Source organism: Anopheles merus, chromosome 3L, assembly GCF_017562075.2.
Source record: "Anopheles merus strain MAF chromosome 3L, AmerM5.1, whole genome shotgun sequence".
Taxonomy (NCBI): domain Eukaryota; kingdom Metazoa; phylum Arthropoda; class Insecta; order Diptera; family Culicidae; genus Anopheles; species Anopheles merus.
In genome coordinates, this window is record NC_054085.1 from 8413198 (window position 1) to 8435311 (window position 22114).

At 47.1% G+C, this 22114-nt stretch overlaps 3 protein-coding genes across 3 annotated transcripts; 2 read left to right on the plus strand and 1 right to left on the minus strand.

Annotated features, from left to right (window-relative positions):
* Positions 1-10768: 10768 nt before the first annotated feature.
* On the plus strand, positions 10769-16346 carry LOC121598915 (the record flags this gene model as incomplete). The annotated part of the gene is made up of 5 exons (XM_041926282.1): positions 10769-11989; positions 12313-12512; positions 12766-13170; positions 13249-14746; positions 14866-16346. Coding segments are annotated over 5 exons (4353 nt in total), but the record flags the coding sequence as incomplete, so codon positions are not given.
* A 41-nt stretch (positions 16347-16387) lies between these two features.
* LOC121598482 (serendipity locus protein alpha-like) lies at positions 16388-19473 on the minus strand. The gene is made up of 4 exons (XM_041925407.1): positions 19310-19473; positions 17609-19235; positions 17435-17533; positions 16388-17364 (listed from the first exon to the last, which is right to left on the minus strand). Exons 1-4 carry the CDS (start codon positions 19403-19405, stop codon positions 17186-17188), a joined length of 2001 nt encoding a protein of 666 aa, XP_041781341.1. The 5' UTR covers positions 19406-19473; the 3' UTR covers positions 16388-17185.
* Positions 19474-19646: 173 nt separating this feature from the next.
* LOC121598483 (glycosylphosphatidylinositol anchor attachment 1 protein) lies at positions 19647-21871 on the plus strand. Its single transcript, XM_041925409.1, has 4 exons — positions 19647-20045; positions 20108-21387; positions 21469-21634; positions 21698-21871. The coding sequence occupies exons 1-4, from the start codon at positions 19677-19679 to the stop codon at positions 21815-21817; spliced, it is 1935 nt and encodes a 644-aa protein (XP_041781343.1). The 5' UTR covers positions 19647-19676; the 3' UTR covers positions 21818-21871.
* Positions 21872-22114: the final 243 nt, after the last annotated feature.

The window sequence follows — 22114 nt, forward strand, 5'->3', positions numbered from 1 at the left end:
CACCGGATCGAACCAATGTGCCACATTCAACCGGTAGTCGTTGTTATACGGGCAACACGACCCAGTTCATTCACACCGTCGACGCGGGTTCGGTGACGTTTAGTCATTCGTCACCGGATTGAACAATGCAAAGAAATTACCAACGGAAGAGAGAGAGAGAGAGAGAGAGAGAGAGAGAGAGAGAGAGAGAGAGAGAGAGAGAGAGAGAGAGAGAAAAAACATCTAATCTAACCATAACTGACCTACCCTCAGACACTTTTCGGGGTACAAAGCTAATCTATGACACACACAAAAAAAAAAGATGCCGCCGTAACTTTGCCACCCTGCATCAGACTGGGTGGCGGTAAAAATCACCCAACCATGAAGGCAACGACCTTCCGTCTGTAACAACACACAAAAACAAACAAACACAAACGCACAACCAGACAAGAAATGCATCTTCACCCTCATCATTAGCACCGTTTTCGGTACGGTATGGCTCCCCACCACAAGGCAAATCATCCCCCAGCACGTTGGCTGGCTGGCTGGCTGGCTTTGTGTTGCATTCAGCGCGCCGCAAGTGTTGATGTGTAAGTGCGGCAAAAAACCCCAAATAACCGGATCTTCCAGCTCGGGGTGGGTGGTAAACCTTCCGTAGCAAGTTATGTCGCTTGTGGTGTCTCGGATGGACGACGTGTGTGTAGTAAGTGGTTGAGAAAGCGGTGTTGTAAGCGACAACGCTTCCAACAGTTCGACACGATCGACATTAACCGTGTTACTGACCTGCCCAAACAAAGGGGTTTTTTTGTCACACGTGTGGAAAAAGTGGAAAAACCACCCCTCGGCCCGGTGCCGGCATGCAGAGGCGAACGACCGACACAGTTCTATTTGTTAGCTTCCTAGCTTGCGCACTAGTTAGCGGGAAATTCGCCCATGACCTCGGGAGGCCAGACGGGAGTTTCCGGCGCAGTTTTTCGTTTGTCCGGTGCATTTTCCCACATAACCGCGCAACCGGTGTGTCATCACCAAGGAAAGGTTAGTGAATATGTGTGTGTGTGTGTGATCTTGGGGCATATCTTTCGCATACTGTTGGTGATGGTGAATCCGTGGCGTATATCCGTGCTTGCACACATTTCTTTGTCTCGCAATGCGTTTGTGCGGCTTTTGTTGAGTGCCAAGGGGTGGAAAACACGCAGGAATGAATGTGTCGCGAGATTGCGGTTAGGTGCTACCGTCGTTTGAAATTCGAACTGAAACCACCCTTCCACCGCGTGTGGCTGTTTGCGGTGTTATGATACGGTCATCCGATACCGTGGATACGGTTCCGTTACTAAACGTTTCAATCAACCGTCGTCGGTGTACTTTGCAAAAGCATGTGTGTGATTTTTGCGTTTTGCGATGGCTGATTGTGTGGCGTGGTTGTTTAACTGCTTGTGTATTAAATTACAAATAGCTACTTGCTAAGTGGCGGTAATTAATTCATTAATTGGGTTGAATTATAGGTCTCGTCCAGTTAACAAAGATCGTTTCGCAAATGACTCCAAGGAGATTGCCAATCTACTGGGGAGATCTTTTAAATTTTTATGTTGAACTAGCTCTTTATTTTAATGGCTATATTGATAAAAAAAGTACAAGAAAATTCTGCTTTAATGCTGCATCAAAATGCTCTGCGCTTCTTAATTTGCGTTATTTGACGGATATCTCAAGTTGGCTTTACGCTTAACACAGCTTCCAAACAAGCAACAAGTTCTCCTTTCTGTATCGAACAAACATTTTTCTTTTTCCGCATATTACCATGTTTGTCTGGGTCGTTGATAAGATTTATTAATATTTTAACAGAACTGATATAGAAAAAAAACATTGTAACGCTCCTGAACAAACTTATAAAATGTACGAACAAAGTTTATGTTGCCTTTTTAATATCATTAACAATTGAATAAGTTTTTATAAAAATAATGTCTTATTCAACATTGTATGATTTTTAAAAAATACCTTGAATGATAAGTAACGAATTTTTATTTCGTAAAATAATTACATCCTTTATCCAGACTTTCGTAGTCACTTATACTAATTGTCTCTACATTCCTTAACAGGGCCACAGGGACGACAGAGAGCAGTTTTATTGCTAATTGTGCTTAAATTTGGTAGCCTTAACATGAGTATGCAAACACGTTATATGGTAAATACATGTTTTATTTTAAGTATAATTGAAAATACATTATTTTTATTCAACAAAAGTACTAATCCCTAGTGGCTGTGTTTGTTTTCATGTTAAGTGCTGTACATGTTTTAAAGACAAGTCGTAAATGTTATACTTTTCATTTTTTTGAACAAGCTATTTTATAAAGTGTTATTAAACAATAGAAGGTAATTTAATACCTTCATTGTTCTTTAAAATTTCTCCCAAAATGTTCTTGTATTTTATAATTAATTTAAAAAAACGCAAACAATTATGGAAATATCGTAACCAAAAAATGCATTATACAAATATTATTTTCATATTGAATCATGAATGGTTAAGCTTTAGATTTAGCCATAATACTTCACTTCTTAATGGCAAATAAATTCCACAAAATCAAATTTGATTAATTTTATCAGTAAATATTTAGTATTTCTTTAAGTTTACTTGATTGTGGACAAAATATGTTTTTAAAGAAACTGATTAAATGTATATGTCAATTATGTGTAAATTATTGCTTCTCTTCTTCTTTGGCACAACAACCGCTGGCGGTCAAGGCCTGCCAGTACCCACTAATGAAGTGAGCTTGGCTTTCAGTGACTTATTGTTACCATAGCAGGATAGTCAGTTCTACGTATGGGGGCACGGTCTATTCGGGACTTGAACCCATGACGGGTATGCTGTTAAGTCGTACGAGTTGACGACTGTACCACCAGACCGGCCCGTAAATTATTGCTATATGTGTAATTATCGCTAAGATATCCATGCATTAGCAAAAATTTTAAGTAGCTTTACAGATCTAATATTTTCAAACTCGGTTTATATGTTTTGAAGTCTTCAAACTGTTTAGGCCAGCGGTCGGCAAAGTCCGGCCCGCGGGCCAAATGCGGCCCGCAGCAACATTCTATCCGGCCCGCGAAAGGTTTTGACTGATTTTGAAAGATGGGAAGAAACTATTCGTATACAAATTACTAACTATCTTTTAGAATAGCATTTTATGCCATCGAACTCTTTCAATTTTAATTAAAGTACTACGGAATGGCAGGCCTTGACCGACAACGGTTGTTGAGCCAAAAGAAGAAGAAGAAGACTATGGAATGACGAGTCGTTCGGTATGTCTGAACTCAAGATCAATATCCCCGAAACTTTTACGTGAAAAAATGCCTTTTTCGGCTAGCTGTAGAAAAAAACTAGGAGAGAAAATTTCTTTAAATTTACATCATTTGAAAGGTAATTATTAAAGCTTACTTGTACAAATTTATCTCAGACTTTGCGAGTTGCCTTTCGTCAGTTATCCCGAATTTTCACCATGATGGACAAAGGCAACCTAAGTTTTGTCGACAATTTTTTAGAGAAAAGCTTTTCCATTATGTTGGTCCAGAAAAAATCGATGGAACACTTGTGACGGATGTTGTACCAGTTTGGGGACTAAGGTGTCATATCCAAATTCTGCCAAAATTACCCTAAAATGAAAGCAGTGAGTTTTGGCGTCATTGTTTGCCGCTGCGAAGCCAGTGGACGCGATTTTTGCTTCCTGATATATATGTTCATGTTTCTCAAGAACTATTTCACTGTTTAGCGGGTTGTATCGATCTCCCGATCCAGATAACGCAGTAATGTAGACACTTGTCCCTCTGTCTTCATTTTTTGCATCTTTTGGAACCTCAAAAATGAACCTGGGCTTTCTTTCGATGCTTTGATGGTTGCCGAATAGTGCCCAGATGTTGGCGACCAAAACGCCGTAACGTTCTTATGCGACGACAAACTTCTGTACTAAGTCAATTTAAGACGCTACGGGGTGTTATTCGTTGATCGCGCACGCTTCTAAGTTGGTTGGATCTCTTTTTTGGCCATCATGGTTAGAGTTCGATTGATAGAGGTGTTAAGGTGAGGTGACTGATAGAGGTTTTCTATTGTCTCATGGGATACTACTATTCAAAGTGCAAATAATATTTTGTTAAAGCGGGTAAAGATAACCCCTTGATAAACCCATAAATTTGTCAATTTTCAACCGTCAACCGTTATGTAATTTTAACATTGTTTCAACACGACAATAAGATTTTCGGAATGAAGGAAATCGCATACGAAATTGTATATTGATGAGATACACTAAAGCCTGGTTACAATAATTTTATTTAAAGTTTTGCATGCGACTTTGCGATGGGGAGACCTTTTGACTTTCACCAACGCAATACCTGCAATACAATGTTTTAAATATAGTAAAATAGCACCAGTAAAATAGCCGGTCTCATGGTACAGTCGTCAACTCGTACGACTTAACAACATGCCCGTCATGGGTTTAAGCCCCGAATGGACCGTGTCCCCATACGTAGGACTGCCTTTCCTGCTATGGGGGGTAATCCAAAAGACATTGAAAGCCAACCCCCCACACAAGTGGTACAGGCAGGCCTTGACCGCCAAACGGTTGTTGAGCCAAAAAGAAGAAGATGATGAAAATAGCTCCATACATTTTCACGCGATACGTTTTTTATGTTGTTTTATTCGTTCTTCTTAATTTCACACAAATCAGTTGATTTATTTTCAAACTATTTGAGCAATATCTTTGATCGTATTTGAAAGCAAAAGCGAACATTTAAAACCCCTGTTGTTTTAACGAGAACGACGCTTACACACTGTTGCTGTTTACGAGTTCAACGATTGTCAAAGTGCTTTATCATAAGGAATCAGTTATCAATCTATCTGACATGGCATGACTTGTCCATAAAGCATTTTAATAATTACTGACTCCACGTTTGCTTCGATATTTGTTTAGCCGTTACGACTTTTGTATCATCCCCGGTATATCCGCAATATTTTTTTCACCGTGGAAGGATGGGGTCTTCAAGAAGCGATATTGATCCTTTTTTTGTTATTTTTTGACTAATCACATTTTTGGCCATCTATTGCCTATTCTCAAATGATTAAAGATTACAATTAGTTTTTAAAGCAGGTATCATCAATTTTGAACCATGCTTAGATGATATAATTACAGGAAAACACCAATAATACCTAAGCGGTTTCTCAAAGTTTAAATTGTAATAATTTTAAGCGCAATGATAAAAAACCGCATTCTCCTGGCCCGCGGCACTTGATCATTTACTTAATTTGGCCCTTTACCTCAAAAGTTTGCCGACCACTGGTTTAGGCTGTTTAGAAAGATTTATAATAGCAATATATAGATCTAGATAAGATAAGATACACTTCAGGAAACACTTATCGTACATGTATTTATTTCGTATTACCGAGTTATAGTAGAAAAAAAAAACTGATAACGAAACGGAAGCTTCTCGTCTTAAGCCACCAATACTACCGCATAGGGAGCAGCGTAACGTAATAAAAAATCGCGATATAATTTCCTCCTGTTTTCCATCACTACACATCAAACAATGCACTGCATTGTAGTGTTTCGTTTTGGTCGCTTTACGTTTTGGTGGTACGCTGTTGAATGGGATAAAGCGCGCGCTCTTCCCTGCTTACACACACAAACATTGTGCTGCGCAGGTCCGCTGTCCTTGACAGTGGGAAAGAAAAACTGTGCCGCGCCAGGTCATTGCATCCCCGCAGGAGGGGGCCGCGGAACCGAAAAACCGCCGCGGAAATGCAACAGAGCCAGCCAGCACTGTGTCAACTGTCGTCATTGTTGTGGGGTGATGGTGGGTGGCGTCGCAGTTCGTTCACCTGTGCGCACCGAACGATGCTTGGTGCCGAAAACATCGATACACCTGCCTCCCAAGCCGGTGGGACGCATGGGACAAAGAAAGGTTGGTCAGCAGTGTAGGACGCCTTTTATTCGGCACTTGTTTGATTTTCGGAACGATTTTTGTTTGTGCTCATCATTATGTTGCTCCAGCAGTAGGGTGTATGGGAGTGAAACCCCCCTCCCTAATGGACGCGGATACGCACGATCAAACACAGACAAGCATATATGCTCAACACCGCACCGTACCGCACCCGGAACGAGTCTGTCTGTAGGGGCTTCGCCATACATTTCGATAAAAAAGAAAACGGAAACCGCGTAGCGCGTAAGGGCAAGGCGCGGCGGGCGCTGTGCAAAACTTAAACCAGTTCTTGGTGGTCTTCAAACCCTTCCCTTCCATCTCCCACCAACTACCATGCTCAATGATGGCCATGTCGTTGTGCTGGTGTTGGTGGAGTGTGTTTCAAACGATGATGGTTCGTGTTCGTGCGGGTCTCTGCTACCGCTCAGTCGTAGTCCGTGTGCCTTGGTGGATGGAGCTCGAGAGCAGCAGGCTCCCCGTGTAAAGTGTTCGTCCGTGAGCTGCGAGGTCTGAGCAGTAGGCTCGGCTGGACAGTTTCGCGTTGTTAGCAAAGCACAGCAAAATTCAAACCAAACTACCGTGTGTGTGTGTCCGGTGTGTCACACAGCCGTAACGGCACGTCGCCACTTTTCTACCCCGAGTAGATTTCCCAAGTGCAGCATCAAAAAAGGTAACGCGATCGAGTGCAGTGATCACGGCGCTAATCTGAAGGGTTCGTGCACGGTTTTGTGTGTTTTTCTTCTTTTCTTCTACTGTGCGGTGTGTGTGTGTGTTGTGTGTCCCTTTGCCATTCCCCATATATGGGTGTACGTTTGATACGCTGGCGGTGCACTTTTGTACCGGTGGCCTTTCCTTCGCGTGCTTTGGCGGGAGCAGCCCAACATTCGAATAGAGCCTGGCCAACACACTATCTACCCCAGTGACCCACTCACTGTTCGCGGCGTGTCGTGTGGAATTTCCTTTACAACGAAAATGTTGGATAATTGTTGGCCTAACTTCCATTAAAGGCAGGTGCCTCCGCTCGTTATGGGCCCGATGTTATGTTGTGTCGTTCCATATGTGTGTGTTTTTGCGAACAAGTGACGTAAGAATGGTAACGTTTTGGGGAATCAACATTCTAAGTTGCTGCTCAAGATCGCTATCGAACTCACCTGACGTTTGACTCATGGCCGAAAATGACGAACCGTTCGTAGTAGTCGAGGCAGAAGAAGTTTGATTAGCACGTTTAAAACTTTTATGCAAATATGCGTACTGCTGCGTGGATTGAAACACCAAACATCTTCAAACTACAAAAGAGAGACGGATTGTGGTGCGTGTGTGCGACTGAGATAAAGTACTTCAAAATGGTGACGTTTAGCGCATAAAGAGAAGGATCTGCGATCGTAGCGCAGAAGGGGATCGAGATATTTTTAAACAAACCCCCCAAACACGCGTCCGGAGTTCGTTCACATCAACCCCAACTCGATGTCAGGTCCATCAGGCTGCGTACGTACGCTGCCTGTTTATGTTTTGTGCGCATCAAATTGTGCTCGTTTGTGCATCGGAACCAGCAGATAGAGAGAAAGACTGCACCGAATGACTCGATCCTCACTGGAATAAGAAGATCTTCCTCCTTAATGAAGGTGCCTTTGGGAGAAACTTCTCGTGCGTTTTTTTAGTTTTATTTCAAACGACGCGCGAAACTAACCGCTCTGATGGAAGGGTGTCCAGTGTGTGATTGTGTGTGTGTTTTTTTTCTGTTATTCTTGAGGGTATCATTCGCATACGGCTATGTGGACCAAGCGATCGTTGTCGGGGGGGAGGGGGGGGGGGGGCTTATCTTTTTGAACCCGCGCTGCTGCTGTGTGTGCAACTTAATGTTGCGCATTGCATATGTCTTGGTTTTGTGATACTGGCTGGAAGAGGAGAAGGCAGCAGAAGGAGGTGAAAGCAGCTGAAGTCGAGTGTAGGGACCGGTTCGTCTTCCAATGGTCAAACGTGTAGCGGCTAGCTAGTGTCGATGTTGTTGTTTGAACAAACAGTTTGAAGTAGCTCGCTGTTGCTCGGCCGTGTCGGTAAATATATCGATGAGATTTTTTGTTTTTACATGAATCGCAGACATCTGGCATAGAGTGAAATGATGTGAGGTAGGAGTTAATTTGGGAAATTGGTAAATAAAAACCACATTATTTTATCAGCTGTGAGAGCTGTGAGAAGCAACCAATGTTCTGAAGCGGTCCAACTCCAACTCCAATGAATGACGCGCTTCTGTCCGTATGTTAAAATAGCAATCAAATATCATATATAGTGGTTTAATTTCAACCATTTGTTAGAATATTACTTGCTTCCCCTACCGCATCGACCCATTTCATTCGTGGAACAGGTTTGTCGTTCGATTAAGAATGTCTCGGCGATGACGCACTGACTCATCATAGCTGCATGAGTAGAGCGCTCGCGAGCGATTCATTGGCGTACGTGTAGTAATTGGATTTTATTGCGCCCTGGTCGTTATCAAGCGCGGCCCAAACATCATCAGTAACGACCCCATATAATGTAACCCGGCAAAGGTGATTGAGAGAAGTGTGTTCTCGCACTTTAATTTCCGCAGCCTATATAGTTGTATTCCTTTTTTTGTGTGCCGATTGTAAGACGCAATGCTAATAGGAGGGAAAGTTTAATCGATCGCACGATCGTCGTGTTGTTCGCGAAAAAGGGTGAAGCAATGTCATCTCATTCAAGCGTGTGTTAACAATGTATTAGATAGAAATCACTGCACCAACAATGAAGATGTTTGAATTGGATTGTACGCTCAATTGCATTGAAGGTGAAGTGATCGTTAGATTCGTTCTGAAACAATTAAACGCTTTTTTAGCTTTAAATTGAAAACACATTTCAGACTTTAGCGATAGTTATTAAGGTATGTTTGCTTTCGCTTCTGAAACGGTCCCCATTCAGTGGCTGTTTGAAGGTTTTTCGGATTCAGCTATATTTGGTAGTCATCAGCTTCTTGATGACAAACTTGAGCGGAACATGAGCGGCTCCATACACGCTCGGGTCGTGTGTACGGCCCAGCTACATAAACGATGGCCATGGGGCAATGCGATGCTAGAAGCATGCTAGAATGTGATTTTGCAATACCGCCATGAGCGGCCTTGTTGTGTGGTGGTCATACCAGCCGCTGTTCTTTATTAGAACGGTGTGGTATTCGCTGAAGTGATGGAATACAAGCACGGTGTTGCGCACTTTGAGTTAAAACAGGGAGTGGAATAAAGCTCAGCTGATGATCATTCTTTGTTCTGGTGGATGATATCAAACTAATCTGATATGAGATATTACCATTTCCAGTCGATAAACAACGTTAAGAGGGTGTAGAGTACGTGACTTTCAGACTGGATTGTCCTTGCGTTATTCGTTGCCTGGAATCGATCACGGACATGTCGTCTCCAGCTTATCTTTACATCTTGCTGCCTCTTTAAACTCTCGTCAACTTGGGTCTTTCTATCTTCTGGTATAATAAGGTCTACTGCAACTGATAGCATCTGATTCATCTAATTCCTGTCCATAGGCCTGTTACGCATTATAGTACAGCTACAGCTCACACAACTCGTTAGAATACCTGTTCTTCATCTAGTATCTCCACAAAATATTGGGTATCGACTAAAGTAGACTTTAGGTCATCCTTCTCCCATGTGTGGGTTGTCGTGGTTTGTCAGATTTGGACCAAATCCATGTATTAAGAACGCCTAATAATACTGGTACTGTACAACCCTAGTGACGATCTTTGCGGTATCTTGAGGATTGACATCCATCGAGACATCAAGAGGCGCGCCACTAAGCATATATGATTTTGTGCAATACTGGCTTTCTACCCAGGAAAGATTATGTTTTGCGCGACATCCCCTAAGTGAATCCTAAGATGGTTACTAGAGACACTCTTTATGACATAATCAATTAGATGTTTTCTTCGCCAACCTGCCGGCAATCCCTTAGTATGCTACAAGCATATAGAAATCGTGAAAAAATGTTGAGTTACAATTGAATATAGAAAGCAATCTTCCAACTGCAACTTGAAATATTATCCTCGTTATACAATTGGATACGTATTTATCAAGACAGTAGTGCATTATGTCAATTGATGATACAGGGTTTCCCACGCATTATTGGTCAGTTCTCATCATTTTTTGAGCTCGTCTCACGATTTATTCATCGCATCCCATATATTTTTGGTTCGCTTTCATAATTTATTGGTATCGTCCGATTGGATATCAATACAATTGGACCAACAAATTCTGGAAAACGACCAAAAAATCTTGGGAAAAAAAATATGGAAAGCAACCAAAAATTTTGGTTCAAATCAACGGGAGCGCCTAGATATTTGTTAAAAAGAAATCTTCATGACTCAGTGCCGTAGATAGTTCAACAAATTCTGGAAAACGACCAAAAAATCTTGGGAAAAAAAATATGGAAACCAACCAAAAATTTTGGTTCAAATCAACGGGAGCGCCTAGATATTTGTTAAAAAGAAATCTTCATGACTCAGTGCCGTAGATAGTTCTCTCCAGTGACATGTTAAACCTACGTCAATCAAGCACATGCTATCTTTGCGGTATAATTCAAGTAGGTGTGATTAGTTAATAGCCTGATAAGCTGAATCTACAATCTAACAGCACTTTCATTGCATGTAAAACGCATATTTTCCATTTCGTTAGCCCTCATCATATGATAGCGATTAAAGGTAGCAACGATATCAATTTCCTTCAAAACCATCATGATCTACCTAATGTGTTGCCCTCTTTTTCTGTCTCCTTCTTACAGCACTCATCGATAGCTATTGCACATAGGAAAATAAATCCATCCCTTCCCGTCCAACCTCCACCCCACACTCAAGATGAACGACCTTACCGCCCTCAAGTCGCTCCGCCCGATGATGCGCGATCTGGACGTGTACGATGTGCTGGACGAGTTTCAGCAGCAGCGCGTGTTCAACAACGACGAGTGTATGGACATTACCAACGAGCCGAACGAAATGTTTCAGATCGATTTAATGCTCTCCTTGCTGGAGGAAAAGCAGCAGCGCGATTCGCAGATAGTGGCCCGGTTTATGGACGCGCTCCGCCTGTACTACGACTGGATCGTGGAACGGTGGGAGCAGTGCCGGGGCGCGCAAACGAAGGAGTACAACCGGTACGTGGCGTACCGGAACGAGTCGTTTATGCCCTCGCACGAATCGATCAGCGTGTACCGGCAGAAGCTCAGGTGGACGATGCACAAGCACCTGATGTCGCTGCGGCACGGTGTGGCGGAGCATCGGTACCTCTTCGTGTGCGGCATAATCGGCACCGGCAAGCAGACGCTCGTCTGTCACGCCTGCGAAGACTACACCGTGGTGACGCAGATGAACTACAAAATCTTCTACCTGGATCTGGCGTACTGCAACACGCAGGAAGCGATACTGGAGCTGCTGGAAAAGCTGCGCGTCCAGCTGGGCGACGCGGTGAAGCAGGAGGAGCGGGGCAACAACTACAGCTACCCGTCGAACAAGATCGACTACTGGAAGCGCACCTTTACGCAGGCGTTCGCGAACGAGCTGTCGGAAAGCTTGCTGGTGCTGGCGCACGTCAACCGGCCGAGCTTGATCAAAGACTTTGACTTTAAGTGCAAAACGGTCGTCATCACGAAGGACACGAACGTGGTGAACGCGGTCAGCGAGTCGGAGCGGTTCGTGGTGATGCTTCCGCAGGGCTTCACCGAGGCCGAGGGGTTGGAGCTGTTCGCGAGAGCGCTCAAGAAGAAAAACACCATGCTGCCACCGGAAGCGACGGAACTGTGCCGGGCTTGCAAGTACAACCCGTTCCTCATCAACCTGATCGCGCTGCGCATGAGCGAGGAGTGCAAGCACGAGGTGCCGATCAACTGGCAGCAGCACATTGACAATCTGCAGAACTTTAGCATGCCGCGACCGGAGCGGGTGTCGCGCACGATCGCCTCGACGCTGGAGCAGTTTAGCGTGGAGGAGCAACAGCGGTTCCGCGATCTGGTGATTTTCCGGGACAATGTGCCAATGTCGTTGCGTGTAATGATGCTTTTATTTTTAAACTTCTTTTAAGTTAAGTCACTGGTTAGTGTTTGGGTCTAGTTGCAGCACTCTTTTGAATGAGCGGTGCGATGAAACTTTACGTAAATTTCGTTCATCATTCACTTAAAGCACGCTCATTTGCTCGCGACCCAACGCTAACCACAACTAAACCATTTACTACTGTCCATTAACCCTCACAACCGTGTCACAGAGTTAAAGGAGTAACCGTTAACTAACGCTTTCTCCCTTTTTCACGTTTCCATTTGCTGCACCCCAATACTGACATGCTCCTCTCACACCCAACACGCCACGGTATGCAGTTGCTGCAGATGTACTGGGAGCTGGATAAGGACACAACCGAGGCGCTCCTAACGAGGCTGGAGCGCAGCGGGCTGCTGGAGAAGCGTGTCTGCAAGAGTAAGATGTTTTACATAATGCAATACATTTGCTATAACGATATCAAGCTTCCGCCCGGCTCCAATATGGTCAATCTGCATCGCCGACTACTCCAAAACTATAGGTACGTCTCTCTGCACGCTTTTCACCACTGTACTAAATATGCACACTCCGTTCAGAACATATCCGCACGCAACTATCGCACGCGTGCACGCGGAACTAACGATTCTTTAATTGTAACGCTCCAGCTCCATACTAACGACACGAGATCGTACGGTATCGAACGCTTGCAGTATGATTTATGTTTGTTTTCCATATGACTAATCTATATTGTGCTTTCCCATTTGGTGTACGCACCGCGCCACCACGGTTCACAGCATCCGGGAAAATCTCGCCAACCGCCGGGAACTGGAGCTGACCAACGTGTTCCCGAACGATGACTATTTCCACTTCCACATCGCCTACCACATCGAGCAGGCCGGCGAGCATGATCTCTTTCCCGAGCTGTACCAAGACTTTGGCTTCCTCGAGCAGAAGCTGCGCATTGCCGGCCTGCCCAACACGGTGGGCGATCTGCGCAAGTACCAGGAGCACATCTTCCCGACGGCGGACGATCGGGAGGTGATCATCGATTCGCTGATCGATTTCCTGATGGCGGCGGAATGCTTGCTGTCGGAGGATACGCGGCTGCTGCAGCGAGCACTCAACTTTCCCGGCCACATCGGCCACCTGGCGAAGCAGCAAGTGGATCGGTACAAGAACCGGGTCTGGTTGCGTGATGTGTAAGTGCTCGGGACGCGTGCTGGATCGCCTCGGAAGATGACGTCATCTAACGTTAAAGTCGATTTTTGTCTTTCCAGCGTACACTGTTTCGAATCGTCAGTTATAAAGCTTTGCCACCGACCAGACAAGGTGCGCTTCCAGGATGCGAACCACGTGTTTGTGTCGCTCGCCAACAACGACATCCAGCTGTGGAATCTGTCGGTCGAGTACGAGCTGCCGCCGATGACGTTCAAGGGCTGCGACGGCGATCAGATTAAGGACGTGCAGCGCATCAACCAGTTTCTGGTCGCGCTCAACCGGCGAGGCTTGATAAAGGTGTGGTCCACGAAGAACCCGCCCGATCGGCCCGACTACAGGATGTGGGAGGCATCGCCACGGGAAGCGGAAATGACGCTCACGATCACGGGCGGGTTCGCCTGTTTCAGCGTGCTGAAGCGATCTGGACACACGGAACTGATCGCGATCAGCGAGTCGGGCGTGTTGTGCGTGTACAAGGTGTACAGCTCCGTGTTCCGGACGGAGAAGCCCGACATCAAGCACCCGACGAACATCAGGAACGCGTACCTGCTGCAACCGTTCCGCGACCTGGACAAACCGGACGGTGGCGCGGTACGGCGCTGCCTGTTTCTTGTCAGAAGCGAGGACGGTACGGCACGGGGCATCGTGTTCAACATGATGTCGACGAGCGTGGAGTCGTGCTTCGTGGACGAGCAGCCGCCGCTGAACGTGTACCAGCTGCCGGAGGGTTTCCTGTTCGTGAGCACGCATGAGGTGCGACTGCGACCCCTCGAATCGTACGGATTGGGCCAGGCGAAAACGATTTACGAGCGCAAGGCGTGCACCAACACGTGCAGCGTAGTGACGGAGGACAAGCGATTCCTCGTGCTCGGTACCGAGCGGGGCATCTCGGTGGTAAACATTGGCGATGGGGCGGAGGTCCGGCGCATGAACATTAGCCACTCGATCGTCGATCTGGACGTGCTGATGGAGGACGGCATGTCGCAGGTGCTGCTCGCGTCCATCTCGAAGGATGGGGAGCATGCGATGAACCTGTACAGCTTGCCGCTCGGCCCGGTCAGCGATCAGTACCAGCTGGAGGGGACGACCGCCTTTCTCGCCACGCTGGACGACGATCCGGTGCAGCTGAACACGGTCGATCGGTACTGTCGGTTGCAACAGACGCTGCTCCACGACGAGGATGGTGGCGTGTCGCACGAGAAGACGTTTCAGAACAGTGCGATCGACGCACCGGTTCTGTGTCTGGCCAAAACACGATCGATGTACTATGTGGGACTGGAGAATGGCAAGCTGCTCGGGATGACCCAGTGGCATGCGGATCCGACTGTGGTGCACGTCGTGCTCGAACTGGGTACGGAGATAACGTATCTGGAATGTTTCCGTCGCGTACGGCAGGATGATCTCGAGGCGATGGACATACTGGTGGCATCGGGGAAGGGCGTATGTAGGATTTGCGTGGACGAGCGCGTGGAGGTTGAGCTGAGCGAAACGGTGCGCAATTGTTACCTGCTGTACGATCGCTATATGTTGCTGATTGGCGATCGGTGCTCGATACAGGTAAGACGAGCGTATTATCCGCATCGGAAGTCGGTCATATTACATCAATTGAATCATTCGATTCGTATTTTTAAATCATTCATTGGGATTATTATTTATTTCATCTTGCTTTCTTGCAGATCTACGACTTTGAAAACCAAACACTGGAACTAGTGCAGAAGGAAATGGAGCGTACGTACGGGGCGGCAGTTTATGGGCCACCGCCTCGCGCCGCACTGATACTGTGCACGGCCGACGGGATCGTGTACCATCTTGGACTGCACCAGGCCGCCATTGAGTCGTTCGATTTGGCCCCGTTCGACATGCTGCTGACAGTGAAACCGCCCCAAAGTGTCAGCGGCAGCAGCAGCCACAGCATGACATCCGACGGAGGTCACCACGCCGCAACGACCGTCATCTGCAGCTGTGCCTTATCGGCTGACGGCGAGTTCCTAGCGATCGGATGCCACGACGGCCGGATTATACTGCACCTGATGGAGCATAACCGGCAGCTGGGCGTGCTGGAATCGCACCAGTTCCCGGTGTCCGCACTGTACTTCAGCAGCTGGACGGACCCGAGCGCACCGCACATACTGGTCAGCGTCGGCGATCAGATCGTCTTCTGGAGCGTCGACTATCTGTACAATAATCAGCCGCGCAAAAGTGTCACCAGCATACGGCTGTCCGGGCGGTTTAACACGCGCCGAACAGCACCCGTACCCGACGGTGCACACGTGTCATCGCCGAGTGAAAACCGCCGATCGTACGGTAGCAACCATTCGGGCTTTTCGACTCCGGTCGTGGGTAGTCCCGTGAGCCGAAGCTTTCTAAGCGATCGGTTCGAGGAGTCTTCCCAGTGGTTCGACAAGCGCGGTTCCACCGTCAAGCCGCATCTGCTCTCCTGCATCAAGCTGATCGGTCGGGCGAAGCGATTGATAATGAACCGGGAGTTTAGCAAATTTCTTACCATGGACGACGAAGGGTACATCCACTATCTGCGATTTTACCGGCCGTCCGTGAGCCATCTGCTGATGCCACCGCCCGCCAACTTTGGAATGCGTTCGCCGACCATCGTCACGGCGGCGGCGACCGCCAACACGCCGACGACCACGAATGGCACCAACGGTGGTGGAGGTGGCGTTCATCCCTACGTTACACACCTCATATGACGGTTGGTAGCAAACGAACTGACCCTGCGGTATATCTGCTACTACATGTTGCTGTACATCTTCTACACTGCCTTTACACGGTAAGAGCAACCGACAGAGACATCCCAATGGTGACAGGCGTCCATGACCCGCTACGGTGCGGTTGGTTCGTTTGCTAGTTACTAGTTTGTGTGTGTGTGTGATGTGTTCGTTTTTGTTGCGTCCCGTTCAACGTAGCATCCCGTAGAACCAACAAAAGATATCGATCCCTCCCTTCACTGTGCCAACGGAAGCGACACAACTGTTGGCTGCATTTTTTTTTTTACTGCAAGTCTCTTTTAGTCACGTAAGCATACCCCCGCAATAGACAATACGTGTCCGCGCTTAAGATAAAAAATATGGAGTAGGGCAATTTGTGTGTGATAGCTGATTATTTTCGGAATATATATTTTAAATATCACTGCGGACGCTAGCGTATGTCGATTTCGGCTTTAGTAAATCAACGTTAGCATAAAAGGAAACGTACAGAACAGACTGAGGCGAGAATGGTTAGATTTCGGAAATGCATTTTTAAAACATAATTAAACTATACTCAAATGTACAGATTTCACACCACAGAAACATTTCGCTCAACGTTAGTGTGTGGTAAAAGCCGCGGTGCATTATTTCTCCCAGGCTACGATCTGCCTGGTGGAAAGTGTGTGACTTTATAGGTTATATATAAAATACTTTATACGACAATTTCTTTTAATTGCGACATTCCTTAGACGTAAGGTCGATTTCGTAAGATGAGACTTTTTTAAACTTAAAATCGTGTAGAAAATTAATAAAATAAAATCGTTTTTTTAATTAAAATGTGTTGGTTGTTGTGACCAGTGTTACATGGCTGTGTGAGAAACGGAAATACGAAGCATAATGGTCACACTGGGGAAACTTGTTTAAAAATTCCTCCTCCTGCTAAAAATATAACTCCCAAAAAAACGAGATTGTAGGTAAAAATCTAGGTTTAAGCTAAAGAAGGATTAAATGAGATTTCTTACTCAACGGCAGAAGGATCTTATCCTAAAGATCATATTTTTTTAGACATTTAAATATTATCAAGTTTTCGATTATCAGATAGTTTTTCTCACTTTAACCTGCCTTAATGGTGCGTTCAACCGACGAATAAGAAGGTTTAGATGATTCACTGCAGGAACCGTTTAAACTGGATCTACTCAATATTTTGTCGAAATTAATCAAACCCTATGCCCCTATTGCTCATCGATTCCATACGACTTCGCATCGTATAGGATTGTGTGGCTTTTCCTTATCCCTATATATCGGTGTATATATTGATTCTTATTTTATTATCATCGACGATCGCTATCTCCTCGTTGGTGATAGATTTGCGTACTGGCGCCGCTAGCGGATGCTGTAGGTCGGTGGACATTGACTTACCCGTGGGGTGCGTTGAGAAGGTGTGCGACAAATCCGTTAACTCGTCGAGAATTTCTAAAATGAAAAAAAAGGAATTAAATATAATGCCTATTAGGAAGAAAGTAAGCGGCAGATGCCATCTTACCGGTAATCTGTAGATCAATGTCACTTTTAATACTCTCATACATTTCCGCCGTTTGATCGCGCTGTTGCTTTTTGAACATTGCCACCCGGAGACTGTTTCCTGTAAATTTAACCCAGTTAGATAAGTTAGTATCTACAGCACCTCTTCCTCCCAACCTTTCCATCGCGCTCTTACTTCTTAAGGGTTTCCGCCGAACCGAACCCTTTTCGGGTGTCGTAACGGCTCGATCCCGCGCTCGGTGAGCGATAATGTCGGTGAATGTGTTAATTTCCAGCAGCGATGCAGCCTCCAACCGTCGCTTGCCCGGTTCACCGCGTCGGCTTCGATACAGAATGTTGGTGGAGGACAGCCGTGCTTGGCTGGCCGAAAAAAGCTCGCGCACGTTTGCCTCGATCGTGTGCCGCTCGGGCGAGGTGCCGTTCTCCTCACCAGGGGATGACGCACCCTCCTCGGCGGGAGCCATACGCGTTTCCTTCGTGTGTGTGCTGATGGCCGATTGAACTTTGCGCAATTTCCCCTGCAACACGCGAAACCGCTTGATGATGCGCGAAGCGTCAATGCTCGCATCGGGCCCTTCCGCGCGCTGTACGATCGCACGACATTCCAGCACCATCGTACGGTAGTCCGCGAAATGGATGCTAAACCGCTCCTCGTGTAGCTTTATTTCGGATGCGTTCAGCTCGAGATGCTGCAAAAATACGTCCGCTTTTCGCGCCAGTTCCAGGGCTTGGGGCAGGTTAAAGCTATGCTGCCACGCATCCAACGCACTGTCCAGCATTTCCAACAAAGATAGAGCAAATGCATTCGTGTCGATAATCTTGTGCACCAGCCGGCAAAGATTGGCCGACTCTTCGAGCCAGTGACGTTCGAGCAACATAGAGTTACGGTCCGCCCCGAGGTACAGCGATGGTATCAGGTACGAGTCGAGCGCTTCCAGCGACGCTAAACAGCTCCGTATCGAGGACGCTATCTTCAAACTGTCCGCGTACGATATGGCAAACAGCCCGATCTGCATCAAACGTTCCACGAAGCTGTCGAACGGTTTGGTGAGCTCGTCGATCTGCTCCTCGCAGCTAACGCCCGCGATGTGGGTGCGCAGTTGCGCTAACAGTGTGCGATCCGTGTCCCCGAACGTTTCGTACACGAGCCGCAACAGGCACTCGTTTACGTGAGTTTCCAGCTGGTAGATGGCACTTTCCAGTATGCTGACCCGTAGCTTCTTGTCGCTCGTATCCTTCCCTTCACTATCCCGCTCCAGGGCCACGCATTCCTTCAGCACCTTCTGACAAAAGCTCGTCACGCGGTTCCGATCCTCCTCGGGCAGCACGTTACAAAAGCTAAACGTCTGGGATATGAGCGCCTCCACAACGGACCGAATTCGGCCACTCTCTACAATCACCTCGTTGTACCGGGTTGCGTACTCATCCTCGCCGCACCCCTCGTCACTTGCCACCGTCAGGGGAGCGATCAGACTCAGCGCCAGGTCAAGGTAGCTGACAAAGTTGGAATCCGTTACACTTTCTGGCGCGTCGTCCGACTCGAGTACGGTCTTTAACCGCTCCAAGCACCAAATGATTCGATCCAGAAAGCACTGTCTTGCCTGCGGCAGTCCTTGCGAGCGGGAATTGCCAGTGGGCGGTTCCATTTCCACTGCGATCGTTTTCTCCAGCCACCGGATGCACATGACGATCTGCGAGATGCACAGGAAGCAGGTTTCGAGCGTGCCGGCATTACCATTTCCGTCGAAGATCAGATGCTTGTGGACGAATCGCAGCAATCGATGCAGATCGGCACAGACGGACTGAAAGTGTAAACCGGAAGGTATGAAGTTTAGTACGAACCAAAACCGTTTACCGGACGAAAATGCTCCCTTACGTCGAGCCATTGCAGACCGGCCTTGTCCGTCGGAATGAAACCCCGGTACAGATTATCCTGCGCTGCTTTTATACACTCCCGTAGTTCGGGAAACATTTTTCGATTCTAAAATACGCACAGCAAAACGACGCAGCGCTCCTTCCCTGGCGCTTTCAAAACATTTCAAACTGTCAACGGCTGCCGGTTTGACGTTTCACTGTGGGCGCGGTCCGTCCCCGAAGGGATTGTTGCATTGGCTGTCATCTTCTGTTTTGAAAACAGAATTCTCCCCCCATCTGAATGTTGGTGTGTTTTTACATGGTTTTTGTGTACACCGGCTAGAACGGAGTGGAAAAAAGCGCCGGAAACCAATCGATAAACGCGCACCATGGGTTTGCTCACCAATCCATCCATTTCGCAAAAGGCTAAATATTGCCGAAAGCTGGTCCGCTACAATACAGCCATCTGCCTGACGCTGTATCTGCTGGGCGTTGGCTTTTTCTGTGCCCTGCCGGATGCCAACTTTAACTCCGGCACCTACTTTTCCGAGAATGCGCTACTGCCGGGGCTGGTAAACTCCGAGCTGGAGATGGAAACGGTCAATCTGGTGAAATCGCTGTCCGGTGAGTTGCAACGGGAGCGGGAAAACTACCCGAAAGGGATGCCGTACCCGTGGCTGCTGGCAAAGATGCGACGATTCGGGCTGGAGACACACACGCACAACTTTACGCTCAACTATCCGTTCGGAGGTGGAAAGGTATGGAGATGTTTCTCCTTCGGTGTGATTTTTCCAATATTAATTCCCTTCTTTTCTTGTAGCGCTTTAAAGGTGAAAACGTGTACGGCATACTGCGCGCCCCGCGCATTGCGTCCACAGAGGCGATTGTAATAAGCGTACCGTACCGGCCACCGGAAACCGTCCACACGGACGTATCGGCCGGATTGCCGTTAATGCTTGCGTTCGCCGATTTTGCCCGCCGAAAGAAGTACTGGGCGAAGGACATTATTTTCCTCGTCACCGAGCAGGAGCAGCTGGGAATGCAGGCCTGGCTGGAGGCGTACCATGGCGGCGACGATGGGCGCATTCTCGATTCGGGACTGTTGCGTGCTCGGGCCGGCTCCATCCAGGCCGCCCTCAACCTGGAAGTGCAAAGCTTGGACATTAGTCATATAAACTTAAAAATTGAGGGACTCAACGGACAGCTCCCCAATCTGGACCTTCACAATCTGGTGCAGAAACTGTCGTCGAAGAATGGCATAATCGCGGGGTACAAGCAATCCTCCTCGAGCCCGAAACGATCCTTCCGCTACCAGGACAAGTTGCTCAACCTGCTGTCGATGGTGTTTTCGCAGGCGAGCGGCGTACCAACGGGAAATCATGGTCTTTTTCACAAGTACGGTATCGAAGCGTTAACGCTCGAAGCGGTCAAGCGGGAACGGACGCAGCAGCAGCAGTTTCAGGAGGTCGGTTCGATGCTGCGCATCATCGAGGGAATTAGCCGCAGCTTGAACAATCTGCTGGAGCGTTTTCATCAGAGCTTTTTCTTCTATCTGCTCGTCTCGAACGATCGGTTCGTATCGATCGGCGACTACATGCCCAGTCTGGCATTGATGGCGGGTGCGCTGCTAATCAAAGCGTTCATCCACTACCTCTCGCTGTACTACACCGGGGACAACGATGAGACCGAAAAGAGCGATGAAACGGATGCGGTAGAAACGAAACAGAAGGGTGGAAATATCGACATTGGGTATTTCTCCGTCGGGATCGTCCTGCTGGTAGCGCATACGATCGGTGCGCTGGTTGTGCTTCTGCCAAAAAGCAAAGCCGTAAGCCACTATCTACACGAGGCCGAGCTCTCCACACAGTTCGGACTGTTCAGTCTGTTCGTGGCCGTACTGGTAGTGGCCCTTACCCTTCCGGCGTTCTGTTCGCTGAGTGGCATCAATGGGGAAGCGTTACATGTGGCCGTACTGCTCGAGCTCGGCACCGTACTGTTGGCGATGGGAATGCTTAACTTTTCCCTCGGGTTCAGCCTTTCCGTGCTGCTCGTACCTTTCATTATTCTTATCCGCCCGGCAGAATCACGTGGTGCGATGTTGTAAGTGACGGAAAATGCCGTTTGAAAATAATAGGGATAATTACATTACATTGAAGGATTATTTTTGCGTGATCTTTTTAGCCTTTCCCGACTGTGCTGCTTGCTGATAAACCCGCTGGTGGTGCTGTACTGTGTGCTGCTTGCGCTCACGTGGTATCTGTTTCCCGAGCTAGCTTTTAAGCCGCTGCTTAGCAAAGCCCTTACAGCCACGATGGATGCATTGACGTTCTCTGTGGTGGATTCAATGGTAAGTTCACATTGCTGTACTTGGTACAATTTTGTTTCAATATATTCTTCTTTTGTTCTTTAGATCTATGGCAACTGGCTGTTCGATATGGTATCGCTCATCTTCGTCCCCTGCTGGGTACTGCTGTGGGTACTTCTATTCCCAAAGACTGCCACAAACGATCGAAAAACATTGGGGCGATAAATCGTGCAAATAAAGGCTAATTATCGTAAATGGCTAAATATGGCCACAAATGAATATGGTTTGATCGCTATCTTTCTATTTCGATTGTGTAAGTAGACGTTTGCAGACCGAATAAACACTTTGTAAAAATTGAACAAATAGATCTGCTATCTGCCTGTCACCAAAATTCTAACATTTGCTAGGCATTTTGCTCCGCGGAACATATGGAAGAGCCGGACGACCAAGCCTGTAAAGTCCTTTAAAGATGATATTGATGATAAATCCCACCTCTTACCCCAACACAGGTTTAAGAGGGAC

Coding starts and splice junctions, on each gene's coding strand:
- LOC121598482 (XM_041925407.1), bottom strand. CDS start 19,405: ATGTTTCCCGAACTACGGGAGTGTATAAAAGCAGCGCAGGATAATCTG. Junction 19,236..19,309: donor CCGGTCTGCAATGGCTCGAC/GTAAGGGAGCAT, acceptor TTACACTTTCAG/TCCGTCTGTGCCGATCTGCA. Junction 17,534..17,608: donor TCGGCGGAAACCCTTAAGAA/GTAAGAGCGCGA, acceptor TTAAATTTACAG/GAAACAGTCTCCGGGTGGCA.
- LOC121598483 (XM_041925409.1), top strand. CDS start 19,677: ATGGGTTTGCTCACCAATCCATCCATTTCGCAAAAGGCTAAATATTGC. Junction 21,388..21,468: donor GAATCACGTGGTGCGATGTT/GTAAGTGACGGA, acceptor TGATCTTTTTAG/CCTTTCCCGACTGTGCTGCT. Junction 21,635..21,697: donor TCTCTGTGGTGGATTCAATG/GTAAGTTCACAT, acceptor TTTGTTCTTTAG/ATCTATGGCAACTGGCTGTT.